The sequence below is a fragment of the Anarhichas minor genome, unplaced genomic scaffold (assembly GCF_050575085.1).
Source record: "Anarhichas minor isolate MPS153535 unplaced genomic scaffold, ASM5057508v1 ptg000010l, whole genome shotgun sequence".
NCBI lineage: Eukaryota > Metazoa > Chordata > Actinopteri > Perciformes > Anarhichadidae > Anarhichas > Anarhichas minor.
Genome location: NW_027466456.1, coordinates 3,075,079 through 3,091,195, shown reverse-complemented (window position 1 = coordinate 3,091,195; position 16,117 = coordinate 3,075,079). Strand labels below are relative to the sequence as shown.

Here is a 16,117-nt window from a genome sequence, read left to right as displayed (position 1 = left end):
TCAGGGAGGAGAGACGACAGAGGAGGACCCGGGCTCTGCTCTGAGCGTGGATGCTCCATAGTTGTAGGATACCGGCAGAGTTACTGTGAGACAACCAGCTGTGGAGCCTTTTTTTTTTTTTACTTGAAGACATAAAGGTCCCCAGGCTTTTAAGTGGCCCATTCTTGTTGCTCTCGTTTGGTGGCTGCGTGGTGCGCTGCCTGACAGGGGCCAGACATGATAATGAGGGAGTGAGTGTGTTCAAAAAGATGGAGCGGAGTTGGATAAGACTAAATAAATGGACACATGAAAGCTTGATAGCCACACGGCGGATGGCATTTTATCTGTCTTCAGGTTGGAATGTACAAGAAAAAAAAAAAAGACACGTTTCTTTAAAGCAAGGGAAAGATTTCCTTTGTGGAAAATAAAAAGCAGAGCAAGGCAAACATACAAATCAAACCGTTTTTTATTTAAAAGGAATCACAACAAATATCAAATAGAAATCTGTCTTTGTTCTGTTAGTGAAGCATTCAGCAAACATATAAAAACTCAACCCCCCAAAAAACATCAGAATACTGATCATTTCTTCACGCTGATATTAATCCACATAACTGCATAAAAAAATGAAAAGAGCTAATTCCACAGCAGCACTTCTGCAAAGCGTCTCTGCAGTTTGTCGTGATGTATTGGTTGCATGTCTTCAGGCTGAACCTCTGAACCATGTGTCCTGTCATAGAGATTCATTCATTGATAACTAATCACCAATAGTTAAGGCTGGTCTTCCCTGCTCTGCACTTAATATTTAAAATACGACATTTTGTGAAATAAGATGACCCCTTGTGGACAACAGGTGGAAATTCATTCAAACCCGCAGAACAAAAGTTGAATATGCAAAAACTAAAATGAACATAAATCCAGTGCACAAAAATACAGTGCAAAGCACATTTACAGATATAATGAAAACATTCCTCAATACAAATAATGTGTGTTTTTTAAAATGAAATATGAATATTTAGACTCATTCAATACACGGTGACTCATATATTTCTAAATATCATAAGATAAGACAATGATGTCAGCAAAGCTCAATTCCACCTTCACTATGCAGCTACTAAATAAAGCCCTTCAAATGATTGATATCATTAGATTAAATCAGACCCGATGCAGACACACGCATCATGTCTTTGGCTGTTGCAGCATTTGATTGCAATGCATAGAGACGATATTTGAACACTTTGGTCTTTAGTTGTAGACTGCCATAACTTTATTGACGGGGTAAAGTAAAAAATAGAAAGTAGCATTATTTGGAGGAAAAATACAACTAAAGCTTAGCTTATCCACAATTACAATCTCACAAATAAAGATAGAAATAAGCCGTTTTCAAACTTCCCAAGAAAAACATCATCCAAGCCCCTGAGAGACACTGACGCCCAGAACTGTAAAGGATAGCTTCATGTTTCATTGTAAGTCTGTCTTAAAAACATCCGTTAATGTCCGTGTGTATCCTCTGCTCAATATGATTCCAATGTACAGTAAGACGTGTGTGTGTGTGTGTGTGTGTGTGTGTAAAAATGCATTTTTATACTAATCTGGAGTTTATATGATGCTTAAACCGATCTGAGACAAATTAAGTTGAGATGTGGCAAAATACCAGTATTTTTAGTACAAACTACTAAAGCCATTTGCCTTCCTTCAGTGTGAGATTGTGCTCTACACATAAATTAGACTTGGCTGTCCCTCCACCGATGGGCAGATTATGAGACAACCTGGGAACAGACATGCAAAAGGCAACACCACCTGCCAAGAAACACAGTTACTATAGTTGTTTGACCTCTTTAGTGGTCATTTTATATCTCTTTGAAGTTGCAATGTGTCTCTTTGTAGTCCTATTGCGGTTGCATTGTGTCTCTTTGCAGTCATTTTGCTTCTCTTTGTGGTTGTTTTATGTTTTTTGTGTGGTCATTTTGAGTCTCTTCCTGGTTGGCACCTGTCTCTTTAAAAAACATTTTGTAGGTGAAGGCCAGGAGGGCCCCTGACACGTTGGGCCTCTGGGCCTGTGCCCAGTAGCCCCGTTCAGTAATCCTTCCACTCCTCCACCAATGCAGTGAAACACTGTGCGGGCAAACACGAAGTAGGAATTTTGTACTAAAAACACAACATTTTAAAGATAACAACTTCATTTGACTGATTCAAATGACTGAAGCCTACAATTAGCTGAGTTATAGACTGCAGACTGGATTTAGTCCCCCCATCTCTTTACATTAGAATATCATTTTGAAGGGATTTTTTCATAGACAGGAAGAATAATTTCAGACAATCAAAAAGTCTTTCAGTGTCCATGGGAAAAAAATGTAAATTACTCCTTTAAAATATCAAAGTGTATTTGAAAAAAGGCCACGGCTCCAGTGATGGGGGATAGCTGATTTCATGTGGACCATGTCAATGATTCTGGGCTAAAGGCTAAAACATTAAAGCTTATATAACAAGAGGGGCATAAGGTGTAAAGGTGTACTGTACACACAGACTAAGTGGTTTAACCTGGCTGGTGTGATGAGTCATTTTCCATCTGCACCTTACTTTTCACTGTAACATTTACACGAACACAGTGAAAGGTAATTTTACAGCTTTTTCCAATTTTCGCACCAAACCTCAGTCAAACACTAAAGACCGCTGGGAGAAACAAATATGTACGTAGACGGTTTAGCTGCTTTGGAGAAATTCAGCTGGTCCCGATGTGCTGCTGTAGCTAAGAAAACAAAAAAAAAAAACACATTTCAAATTGTATTTTTCGAATTCACATTAGCTCCACACAGAAAACTAAACCTAACCAAACAAAAAGAAAATGTCTACGCATCTCGTCTCCTCGTGGGATCAATCGAGTGATAAATTCTCCTTCGCCCAGGAGAGACCAGCTCTGTGTGAGGAGACAAAGAGAGGCATTCCTCTCTGGGATGATGGGGACAAATCGACCCCATCTTCTGTGTTATATATCTGTGTGTGTGTGTGTGTAAGAGAGGACTGGTTTTGATGGAGGATAGCTGATTGAATGGGAGATGGTGTTAGACTGCAGCAGCCAACTATCTCTGCCACCCATCACTTATCTCCAACTGCCTGATGGGCTGCTCTCCTTCCTCTTCGCCCTGCTGGTAGCCGGCTTTGGGAAAGTCCTTCGTCTCATTGGCCGGACGGGCTTCTGGAGGGGTTTGGCGAGCCGAATCGGGGTTGCTCATTGGAGAGTGCTGCCTGAGGTGGTGTAGAGGAGGGGAGGCGGGTGAGGACATGTGCTCCGGAGAGCTACGCTCCAATTTGATGCTGAGGTTGAGGGAGGGCATATGTGGAGAGGTTGAGGAGCAGGATTGGGAGGGGAAGGAGCACCCTCCACTGGACATCCTGGAAACAACAAGACAAGAGAAATGTTTGAACATCGTCAGTGTTATGTCATGTCTTCAGTTCATATGGTGCAGCTTGACAACAATTGTATGTACTTAAAATCTATTTTAAAAAGGCTGTTTTGATCGAATAGACAGTTACAGAAAGGCTTCTAACATATCTTCCATTTAAAGAGGAAATAAAACCAGAAGAGGAACCAGATGTAACCCGGGAACATGAATGTGTGGCTCCATATTTAACGAAGAACATCTTTACAGACTTAATAATAATAATAAGTTCTTTATTTTATGTTTAACTTTTCACTTTTTTCATACTTGTTTTCCTTTATTATTATTTAATATATCCTTTAAATTATTTTTTATCTTTTATTTTATTTATTTATTTTAATGTATTTAATCATATTTAACTTTTATTTTTTATGATCATTTTATTATTATCAGTAAATACAATTTTTTTTAATGTTCTTGTTTAATTAATCTTTTTTCTTTCTTTCTTTTTTCTTTTCTTTAATATTTATTTCTTGAAAACCAAATTCTGTTATTTTTCCAATCCTTTTCTTTTGATTACAGTTTTTAATATATTTCCCATTTTTTTGATTCCCATTGCTCCGTCTCACTGTTTAACATATCGTTCGGCATTCTGATGCTGATAATTGCATCATATTGTGATATGTATATGAAATGTGATGTTTGTTTGTGCCTGATGACGACGTTGCAGAGCAAGAGTGGATAAAGAAATCCTTGCAGAGCAAAGACTAGAGTGCAGATTCAACTTTGTGCCATAATTCATCCTCACAGAGGTACCATATCACGCATTAATATCCTCACCCTGGGCTTATATGAGGCCCATGGGAGTCCTGAGGCGGCTGTGTTTGCTGCCAGGGGTTCACTGCTCCTCGTTGTAGACTAACAGAGTGATAAAAACCAGGTTGGCTGTACTCTGGAGAGAGAGATATTAATCAAAAGATGAAAAAGAAGAAAGATTTTAATAAACCAGAATCAGTGAATGATAGGATAGATTGTCTTCACTATAAGACCATAGTTCAAAAAGTTTACTTTCTTCCCGAGAGTCAACATTCTCATGTCTGTACTATAAACATGAACCCAGCAGCTGGTTAGCTTAGCTTAGCTTAGCATAAAGACTGGAAACAGGGGGGAAACAGCTAGCCTAGCTCCAGTGGTAAAACCACAACCTGTCCTTGTTGCTCCTCGGTCTGTGCTGGTTCAGACCCAGGCTAGCTCATTCCCCCTGTTTACAGCCTTTGTGCTAAGCTAAGCTAAGCTAATCAGCTGCTGCTTGATTCGTAACAGACGGACACGAGAGTGGTATCAATCCTCTCATCTAACTCTCAGCAGGAAAGCAACCACCACTGGACAGATGATAGACGCACCAGAGGCTCCAGGAGAGGGGAGGCCGTAGCCTCCCAGGCCCTGACCCAGCAGGCCGGCCTTGCCCATGGCTACCATGGAGCTGCTGCTGTGCAGGCCCTGGTACAAGACACCTCTCTGATGAACAGGGAAGGAGAAACAGTCAAACAATCTCGAGTTTGTAGTGGTAGAGTGACATCATTTCATGCATACAATATGAATATAATATCATGTGCGAAGTGTGACACATTTTAAAGCAGCTCACACTGGATAGTGACTTACAGGAGAGTTGTGGTTCGCACGTGAGGCCCCCATGCACTGATTAGCAGCATCCCCCCGCAGGTTCTCGCTGCCCAGGTTCAGAGGAGGGGGGCTCTTCATCTCCAGAGCTCGATTCAGGTTGCCGTGGGAGAACACGGAGTAGCCGATACCTTCACGGCAAAAAGAGAGGAGCAGGAAGTGAAAAGAGATGTGAGCTTGTTTCACTCACGGAGGGATAATTTATTTTCTGTGATACTTTTTTTTTTTTTTTCACCTCGCTCGGTTTCTGTGCACAAGTGTGATAAAAAAACAAACTTCTTCTTTTAGGTTGGCCCTTGACTTGGTATCCGATCATTATAGGACAATGGACAACGCATTTATTATTGCATTGTTGACCTGATCACAAAAATCAGAGTCAACTATTAGAAAATCACAAAGGCTGTCAATGATCAGTGTCTAATAACATCAGTGAGCAGTAAAACACTGGCAGGTGTGATACGTTCTGTACAGAAACCACAGAACTGGTGACAGCCGCTGTTCACACTGGTGGAGGGCCAGTTTCACAAAACAGACCGACTGCGTGTGTGGATCAGTGCGCACACACACACACACACGTACGCACACACTTCCTGTGAGTTCACAGCCAGCTGCACAGAAAGTTGAAAGTGCGCATGTGAATTGTGCAGCAAGCATTTAGCGAGCGTTGCATGGATTATCAGGCTAAATGCTTCGCATCTATTTTTAAGGCTGAAATGTGTTCATTGCTCAATAAGGAAACCAATGGTAACTTTCCGTGAAATATTGCCAATTTGTAAATGGACAGTTGCAAACCGCTGGTGTCTTTGAAAAGCGATTTACCGTTCAGTAGAGAGTTGTAATTTAATGTCATTATCATATGACATGTGAAAAAGTCCTGCAAATCTTTCTCTTTGTAAGTAAAATGACTCCGTTTCATCCAGTTCTGCTCACCTGAGTGTGGAGACATGAATGCATTGTGTGCGTGTGGAGCAGCAGGGCTGGCAGAGCCGGGTCTGGAGCTCAGAGATTTAAAGGCCTGAGGTCTGTGGGACGCCATGCCGGGTCCGGAGGAGTTGGGGAAGCCGTTCTCACAGCCTGCAGACACCAGGAACTGGGCCTCCGGTGAGAGGAGGGATGGAGCCTGAAGAGTGAAACCAGAGTGAAATAACAGCGTGAGAATTAAAGTCCAGAAACTGTCCGGAAGGGAAGAAATATCTGGTCATTTAAAGCTCTTTCAATTCATTAAAGTCATGAGAATTCGAAGAATCCATATTTAAAACACATCAACTTCAGGTGTGCGCGTGCGTGTGCTTGTGTGGTGGAGGTGCGACAGCAGAGGTGTGTGTGGACTGACGTAGAAGCGTTGGCGAGCCAACGAGAGATCCATGCCCTCGCTGAGAGGATACTTTTCTGCAGCCACCTGCATGCACTCCGAGCTGTCGAGCTCCGAGCTGTCCAGACCGAGGCCTTTCCTGCGCAGAGTCTGATACAGAACAGAAAGTGCACGTGGAAAATGACCCACGATGACAGTGAAAAATTATTTTTCATGCAAAATTTCATGCAAAATACAACAATCTTGCAACTGGAATTTCATGTGAATGCTTCCTGCTCTGAAATAATTTCGTGAACACTAAATCATGATTCACTGTCATTTCCTTAAATAGCAGCGTGCACAGCACCTCCAGTATGTCCGTGTTGGTGCGACTCTCGTGTGGCTCGCTGTACTCGGTGTACTTGAGCAGCACTTTGTCCATGTCTGTGCTGGCGTACTGGAACAGGCGGTTGGTGCTGTTGAAGATGATGAGAGCGATCTCGCAGTCGCACAGCACGCTCAGCTCGTACGCCTTCTTCATCAGACCGAACTTACGCTTGGTGAAAGTCACCTGAAAAAACACACACAGAGGTTTGTGTCGTCTTCATCAGATAGAGTCAAAGGAATATTTAAAGACAAATACGTAAAAAATGTTTTGGTGTGAACTCGTTCAAATATTTCTGCAGGAATGAATAACGGGAATAAATATAGTCAAAGTGTGTTGTAGTTGCCACATAATCATAATCATTATAATTTTTGGGGTTGAGTTGAAAATAAAATCTTTGTTTTTTTATTGGAAGAGAAAAACACATAAATTCTAACTGATTGCTTGCAAATAACAGTGTTGACAGTCCGCCACATTTAAACAGCCTAAAATCACAAGTTTGTCCCAGAAGCCTTTGCAATCTGTGCAGCATACAACACTGTCTATCCTCACACCCTCAACACAGATAAGGAAAAACTCCCCAAAAAACAAACCTTATCACCAAAAAACATTCAGTCCTGAAGATCAGATATGAGAAACAAATCGTATCTGCCAGCACAGTTTAACACGCGTTTCTTCTTCTTCTGATTTCTTGTGTGTCACTGACATTACCTCAGTCTGTGGTGACCCAGTAAAATATATGTAACTTCTGGCCGTAAATTGACGTCAACACTGCTCTGTATATATAATCTGCTTTATCGGATCCATCGTCCATCAAACTGACAAAGAACTACCTCTACTGTATACTGTCAAACACGTCTTCTTTTTAAGCTTTACCATATTTCCTCGCTCTGTTAAAGTGCTCGGTCCATTTTGTTCAGTGTGAAAGAGCCTGAGTGCCATTACTGACCTTTTGGAACACCAAAGAAAAATCTCCCTTTCACTGTTCGATCTTTCACATTTTGTTAAATTCACAGCAAACCTTCCTCTCTAACGCTCAAGTCTCACCCAATGCTGCTTTTACACCTATTTGGCTCCGAGCTGGCCCTCGATATGCAAGTGAGAAAATGGAGCAATTACCGTAAGATGTAGATGTCTTGATATCAAAATGTGATATTTCCTCCAGTGTTGTAGCATGAAGAAATCTTTCCCACACACATTAACCCCTCTTGCTGAGTCCTTGCTGCACGATGCACGAAACGTATTTTATACCCAAATCAGTGTGTGTTTGTGTGTCCTATGCATTACTGGACTCTCAGCCTTGTCTGTACACTATGGGACAATTACGTCAGCATTTTGTTGCATCTCCTGCACTCATGAGGCACTAATATTTATGAATTTACAAATCTTTTCGCCACAGTCTATCTCCGTCTTGTTGTAAATCCGGAATGGAAATCTGTTTTTATGATCGTCACATTTGATTTGAGATTTTGCATTATGGCGGATGTCCTCACTGACGCAACATGTTTTACATGTTTTGGCGGGAAACCCACCTGAGTTCATGCAAACTCCTGCACAGGCCGGGGATCGAACCCCGGACTTTATTGCTGTGAGGCGACAGTAGAGTATCGCGATATTATGTTTTGAGAGACTGTATTAATTCTCAAAAACACTCTATTGATTTTTTTAAACTTACACGCAAAGATTCATGTCAGACAGCAGCTCAGACTGCACAAAATGTAGTGTTATTGGATGTTACAGAGACTGTGATAAATGCAAATGCAGATCACTGTTCTTACTCAGATGTGATGCATATGGTGGTGTGTTCTTTATATTATGACAGTTTTCTGCCTCCTCTTAGTCAATTAGTTGACTAATCAGTCGTCTTGTCAGCTTTTATGCTTATTCATGACTTATTTCCAAGAAACGTATGAGCACATCTCTGGTAAACACGAGATAGTGCTTTCTGTGTGATTATTTGTGGAGAAAGATTTACAGATTTGTAGATTAAGTCTACTGCTCGAGTAGTCGACAGAATCGTGTCCGTGTTAGTCGACTCAGAATTTCTTTGGTCGAGGACGGCGGCAATATCTCCCCTTGCTTACAATATCGCAATATATTGCAATATATTATATCGTAACTCCCGTATCTCCAGATTGTTGCCGATACCTGGCCCCAGTACACATGCAGAAATAAATGAAAAAAATAAATGAAATATTGCCCACCTGTCTATTCCTCTGGTCAAGAATACGAGATATTTGTATTTTCTTTCTTCCCATTTTTTCTGCTGTCTGTCACTCTGACACCTGTGAAATAAAATATAACAATGTTACAGAATACAACATGTTTTTGCATTCATACTGCTGCAGTGATATTAAACACTTTCCGTCTCTATTTCAAAGAAAATGCAAAAGTTTTATTGAGTGTCACATTTGTTCCTCAGCCACTGAGCTAACAGCTTCTTCTTGTGCACATGCAAAACAGTGCTAATATTCAGTAACACTCGTCTTCACGTTCAAATAATTCTGGTGGGAAAATGTCATGCATTTGGTTTAAATGACTCAAGTCTCTTTTCCTCCGTAGGAAGGGCAGGGTTGTTTATTTTTACCACCATGAGGCGATGCGGTCTAAAGTTAGAGCGTCCCTTGCCGGGCCAGCAGTCCACACAGTCTGACACCCACAGTCTGGGTCACCCCCGGGCCAGCGGCTCAGTGCTCGCCTGCACCGCACGGCCCCGAGAGACGGGGTTAAAAATACAGTCGATAGCTCCTTTTAAAGGTTCAGCAGGCAATAGCTAAAACCAAACAGTGAAAAGGGAAAACGGTGTGTTTTTGAAAGACAGCTGCAGCTAAAAGCCACCCACTCCTCTCTCATGCACAGCCAGGTCACAGGAAAAAAAGCAAGACATGGATGGATTGTGTGGTTGGCTTGAGAATGTCCATTTTTGAAAACCCGCTTTTTTTTTTTTTCTTGTTCTAGAAAACCCCCGCTGCGGTCTCTGACCCTGCAGGACTGTATAAAGATGCACACTATGGAGAGAGAAAAAAATGCAAAAAATGCATTATGGGTGACAGCCGTGAAGTGACTTTGATGCAAACTAAGTAAAACACTAATTTAAGTGCATACATAGATTTGCTGTATGGGTTATTTCCATTCTACGCTCCACTATCAGTCATACGACTACGCTGAGTGGTGGTTTCACTCCTCCGACCAAACGGTGCTTCTCCAAAGCCCGGAGCACTTTTCACTGGTTTTTCCCCTCAATACTGGACATGTATCGGACTTCTCTATTTTTAGTCCCCCGGCCCTCCTGATGGTGCCTTAGCGGATATGACTCCTGTGTTCCCACGACCCCTAAAGTGCCCGCTGTCCCTCGACGTGAGCTTGGCACACAGGCATCTGGGGCATTTCTGGAGGAATCCACCTCTTTGCTATCATCATTACCTTATAAAGTCCTGTGATGTCCACTGTGCTGCAGAGACAAGACACACCTCGACGCCAACAGCTGCAGATGAAGCTGCTGCTGCTGCTGATGCTGCTACTGATGCTGTCGAGACTTTAAAACAAGCCACACTGCGGACAAATAGCTCTTGCTTAAAAGTAAAGGACCACAAAAACCAGCATTGGTCTGTGTAACTAACACCTCCAGCCACACCACAAACAATTCAACTCACTCTAGATCAAGCTGATCTGTCACTCAAGCGAGGCCATTTATCTGCACATCAAGACATGTCGATGGCGAGAAGAGAGGGAAGTGGGACATGTGTTCTAAACAGGGCAGACAGATCTTTATCTCAGGGGTTTTCTGTAAAACCCCTGAGATAAAGATCTGTACCTCTCCTCTCAGATACAACCAAACGACGACTATCAGCGCCGTGTTAAAACACACGAGCAGCTGGGTAAATATAGCTACACCTCAAGCCAAACGGTGTGGAGTTATAGCTAGAAGTCTATGTGGTTTAGTAGGTTTGTCGAAAAGGCCCCGAAGGCCTGAGACAGGCAGGAAAAGGCCTGGCTATGCTTCACACATCAGCTAATTCTGGATCTTTTCCCGCACGACAACTGCCGTTTGAGGTCTGCGAATGCACCAGAATGCACGTACTGCTGCCTGTGGCCTTTCATCGCTACGGTCAACTCCTGAACATGTTGTCGCTGAGAAAACGTGCACAATAAAATGTCTTTTTTGATTGTATACCTCTCAGCTAGCATCAAAAGTACTACGATAAGATGTGAATGTAAAACAGATTCACTGTGTGTCCTGTAATAGCGCAGTAATTGCACACATGCACTCTCGCCCCTGGGTCTCGGGCTTCTATGGGGAACGACGGCGGCCCTTTGTCAGACGCCTTCCCAGAGGCGACGCGGTGGAAACAAGTGAGCACAGCGGCACACGGTTCGCCCTGATCGCTGACATACCCTGGGAGCTTTGTGGCCAATCACCGGAGACCTCACTGGGACAACGATGAACACACAGAGGAAAGACTAGAAGCTTATGCATCGACAGACAAGATCATTTAATAAGTTCAGATGAATCTATTGCACCGCTGGGTTTCTCTTGCTGCGGCGAACTGTACGCATGAATGAGAAGGGAAATAAGTAGGGCATCGGTAGAGTATTGGGGGTTCTGCTTGGATGGTTTTCTTTCCATGAGTCATTTAGAGCATGATGGCTTGATAATGTTGCAAAAACATGCCGAACATGTGCGAGCAGAGAAGCTTATGGCTTCCTATGTGATGGATTCCTATAACAGCCAATCACACTCAGGACCGTTTGGTTGTTCAATATGGCTAAACACAATTGACAGATTAATCAAAGGCGTTTCATTAGTAAAATACTGCAACAACAATCCATTTAGTAGCGGACGTTTCTGCGTCATTATCTTCCTGCTTCTGTGAAATACAATGTTTCATACATGTATTGATTGTACGATGAAAGCAGTCGACAGATAAACTGTGTGACTGACTGACACGACAGCGATGGAGTGAACTGGAATAGCAGCAGCAGCTCTGCAGCCGTGTGGATGACACCGAGCCGGGCCGGGCGAGCAGCCCCTTGGTTTCGCTGTTTAAGTCATTTCAGTCGCATCAACGTCTCGTGTTAAGATAAAATGTGAAACCCGGACCAAAACTGGAAGCAACTTTTGCATGAACCATTGAAGAAATCCTCCGAAACCAAAGTTGTGACAAAAACTGTAACATATTTTAAAAAGAGGAAGGTGTTACTCTTCTTTTCTTACTGAGGCTTGTGTTCATTCATTTATTTTTTTACATCAAGGCATCAATATAACAGGATAAATAAATGTGTGTGTGTCATCTTGAGGGTCAGGCAGTTCATGCGGTTCACCGGGCCTTTGCAGAGTAATGGTGAGGAAATATTTGTCTAATTTTAACAGCAGATAATTGAATTGCCTCGATATAGCCTGAATAGCAATAGCGGCCTATAGGCATGAGTGGAATATATGAAAGAAGACTTTTTGATGACTTTAAATAAAGTTGGTCCCCCTGACTGTGAGACAATGTGAAGATGAGACACACCTTAATGTGAAGTGACAGGAGGAAACTTCTCCTACTTCTTCTGCTCTTTTGAATGAAACACAACACGCGTTACACTCGTCTTAATCTTGAATAATCTCAGACATGAGCTCACAGTGCACGTCTTGAACGAGCCTCAGCAGTGAAGAATGAAAATGCAACAGGTTGACCGGATGAGAAAGATGGAGAGAGAGAGAGAGAGAGAGAGAGAGAGTCATGGGATGTGTCTATATCCAAAGGATTCATTTTGCACAGCACGCCATTGGAGGCTAAAAATAAAAATAAAAATGTAAAAATACATGGCTTGAAAAAAATGTTAGTGGATAATTAGGCCTAATAATTTGCTGACGTCAGTCCAAATAGACCGTTTAAGAATAGCCCGTCTGTCCCCGAGTTGCCAACCATCCCTGTCTAATATAGCCTCATCTATAGGCTGCGTTCAATGACACGGAAACAGGTACGTTAAACACAGCTATTTAAAGTGTCCACACAGAAAGCCTCAACAACACAGATCCTAAAAATACTCAACGCAGAAAAAAAAGAAAGAAAAACAAACATCTCACCTGCTGTCGATGTAATTCTCTCTACGGAGTTTCACCCGCTGTCTCGAGACCAAACAAACAGGAAATACAAAATAAAACACAGACGTCTAAACGGAGTGTTGCCTTGTGTTCTGGTGTCGCGCTGATGGGCAGATATTCACCTGGTGCGCTTTGGTAGCGGATGGTTGAGAATCAGGAGCGCTGCTTTCCAACAGCCGCCTCTCTCTCTGTCATCATACACCGCCTCCTCCTCCTCCTCCTCCTCCTCCTCCTCTTCCTCCTCGGCCGCGCCATTGGACGAGCTCCTCCGCCTCCCATCCGCCTTCAAACGCAGCAGTCCCTCCAGCCTGTCAGCGAGTTCACAGCACCAGTTACACTCTTTTATTTTATAATCAGTGTGTGTAGGAGGGCTACTAAAAAGATCCGCATTATTAGCAGACACCAACCATTTGGTGAGATTGTGTCTCAAGGAACCTGTTTGTCTTCGAGTATAGAGTTAGTAGATAGTTAGTAGTTGATTGGAAGTCTTTCCATTATAATGAGAAACGATCTCAATGTTTTGATTTATATCGCAAAATAATGACCCTGTATCTCAAATTGATGACTTAGTACCTCAAAATAATTACTTTGTATCTCAAAATAATGAGAAACATTCTCAATATCTTGACTTAAATCTCAAAATAATGACGTAGTATCTCAGAAAAATAAGTTAGCGTCTCAAAATAATGAGAAACTTTCTAAATATTTTGATGTATCTCAAAATAATGACTTAGCATCTCAAATAATGAGAAACTTTCTCAGTATTTTGAATCAGTACCTCAAAATAATGACTTTGTATCTCAAAATAATTAGAAACTTTCTCAATATTTTGATGTATCTCAATATAATGACTTATTATCTGAAGATAATGAGAAAACATTCTCAATATTTTGACTTGGTATCTCAAAATAATGAGTTAAGATCCCAGAACAATAAGTTAGCGTCTCAAAATAATGAGAAACTTTGTCAATATTTTGACTTAGCATATCAAAATAATGACTAAGTAGCTCTAAAAAGAACCCTAGAAACTAAGAATCTCAAAATAATGACCTAGTATGTCAAGAATAACGAGAAAATAAGGATCTTAAAATGGATTTATCACTTTATTCGTCCCCAATTGATGGATGCAATGGATGCAATTAGCACACGTAAAACTGGGCACATGACTACAACACTAAGATGAAAAACAAAACAATAAATACAGTCAAAACTGGTTTGGTTTCAGCAGGTGAAAGCCTGAGGAGGGTTCCAGGTGGCAGAAAGTGAAACTGTTGATGTGAAGGAAGTAAAACAAATCCATAGGAATGATTGAGGATTGTGGTGAGACTAAAATACTCACCCAGTCACAGGTTTTCTTCTCTGGAATTGTTCGCACTTGTTGTGAGTAACGCAACATCCCTCTCTAATTCAAGAGGAGTGTAAATGGACCTTTGTGTCTCAGGTAGCAGTGTGATGTGCAGGAGGTCAGTTTGGTTGGGTCTCAATCCCCAGGATGGGAACCCTTGCCCTTAAGACACATTCTCTGTGGAAATTATGATTTGAATGGGATCAATATTTTGTCACAGGTTTTATAAAGCTGCACTCTGAATTGTGTGAAATGATAGAAATTACACATTTTATTGACACAATTTATTGGTATTTGAAAAGCAATTAATGGTACAAAACTATTTTTGCATCTCATTTTACAACATGTTCTGAAAGTCTGAGTTAATCTTGGAGCACATCAAGCACTTTTCAATAATGGATCATCGGATCAATGATGTCTTGTTGTGTTAAGTATCATTAGATCTACAAATGCAGTGATGTGCATTAGAGGTATCTGCACATCAGAGTGGCCTTCTGGTTCAATAGACCTTCAAGGTTTAAGTATGTGGGCTGACATTCACGCTGCCGAAGTGTCCCTCGACAATTGACCACATCCCCACAGATTAATTAAGTGTCATATATATCTATATATGTTTATTACCTCAGTTTCGACAGTATATGACAGTTGTCTCTCCCCTACATCGGTTCAATTCTGCTGTTTTGTTGAGATCAGTCAGGATGCATTCCCATATAATTTGGTTGTTAAACTGAAGCGTTTCTGAGGCTGTGAACTGAAACTATAACTGTAATTCAGTCCACCTCTGCACATACAGGCCTATGAGTCAGACAAAATGACAGGAACACCTAACAATAGGCTTTAAATTGTTACACCACCGCAAGTTACAGCCTCCGAAAATAACCTGAGTTCAATCAACTACTCTGATAGTCTCAACAAACATTTAAGCTTCAAAGGGAGGGGGGGGGGGGCAAGGCTGCCATATGAGATTGCATAGTTATTATTGTGTTCGCCTGCTGTGCATGTCAATTAAAAAACACACAAATTACTCCTAATTACGACTCGTATACAATATTTCCTCATGTCCAAACTGCTGCATAGCTCACCGTAGCTCTGCTGTTGATATTATAGAGAGTTTATTTGGGTATCACTAATGAAAGTGAATGGAGGTGACAGAGGAAAAGTGAAAAAAAATATGGAGGAATAAATTGCTCTCAAGCAAAGCGAAGACACTAATGGAAAACAGACATGCTGTCAGCTCAATAGATATATTTAGAGGTAATAACTGAATCACTGCATGAGCTGCATTATTGACTATTTTTGGGATGTGACACAATGCACTCCTAAATATAATACAGCGACACATTTAATAGCACAGATCATCTGTGGAAGTGTGGACAACAACTCTGTTTCTCCCCCCCACACACACACACACACACACGCACACACAATTAGAGATCCCCGAGAGGTAAACTCAAACTGTGCATCTGATGCAATAGTTAGCAACATCCCCGCAGACTGCCACAGCCTTTACCTCCAGGATTCATCTGCGTGGGCTCCGTCAATCCGACAGAGAATATAGTGCCAACACCCATCTGTAAATACAGCTAATCGCCTGCAGCCAAAGGGGAAATTACATCTTTTCTGAGTGCAAGTGTGTTCATCTTCGTGCATTTACTCTAAACACTGTGGGAGCTCCATCAAGCCGGAGCACTGAAGGCTGAATTACAACCATACTGATACAACACCCAAGGCAAGGAGCCGTAGAGTAGAGTAGAGTAGAGAGAGAGATTAAGGTGACTTTGAGAACTTTCTGTATCAAGTCCATTTTCTTTCTTTTTTTCTTCTTCTTCATTTTCCTGAAACTTCTCACTTCTGCTTTCGACAAGATCAGCCGCGGCCCTTTCAGAGCATGTGGTGAGGCTGTCGAATTCAGAAATAGCCTCCATGGTCAGTGTACATGTGTGAGAGCAATTGTTCACATTGTGTACCT

The 16,117-nt window shown here is 41.8% G+C and overlaps 1 protein-coding gene across 1 annotated transcript; it reads right to left on the bottom strand.

Annotated features, from left to right (window-relative positions):
• Positions 1 to 427: 427 nt before the first annotated feature.
• On the bottom strand, positions 428 to 13,071 carry mef2b (myocyte enhancer factor 2b). The gene is made up of 10 exons (XM_076087568.1): positions 12,926 to 13,071; positions 12,786 to 12,823; positions 8,917 to 8,997; positions 6,695 to 6,898; positions 6,370 to 6,498; positions 5,967 to 6,156; positions 5,019 to 5,167; positions 4,760 to 4,874; positions 4,197 to 4,308; positions 428 to 3,369 (listed from the first exon to the last, which is right to left on the bottom strand). Exons 3-10 carry the CDS (start codon positions 8,968 to 8,970, stop codon positions 3,057 to 3,059), a joined length of 1,266 nt encoding a protein of 421 aa, XP_075943683.1. The 5' UTR covers positions 8,971 to 8,997; positions 12,786 to 12,823; positions 12,926 to 13,071; the 3' UTR covers positions 428 to 3,056.
• Between the last annotated feature and the right edge of the window lie 3,046 nt (positions 13,072 to 16,117).

Bases quoted from the DNA above. Each gene is read 5' to 3' on its own strand.
- mef2b (XM_076087568.1), bottom strand. From the start codon at position 8,970: ATGGGAAGAAAGAAAATACAAATATCTCGTATTCTTGACCAGAGGAAT. The intron at 4,309-4,759 runs GTGCGTCTATCA...CTCTCTCTCCAG, and splicing joins CCCCTCTCCTGGAGCCTCTG to AGTACAGCCAACCTGGTTTT. The intron at 3,370-4,196 runs GTGAGGATATTA...TGTTGTTTCCAG, and splicing joins GGGCCTCATATAAGCCCAGG to GATGTCCAGTGGAGGGTGCT.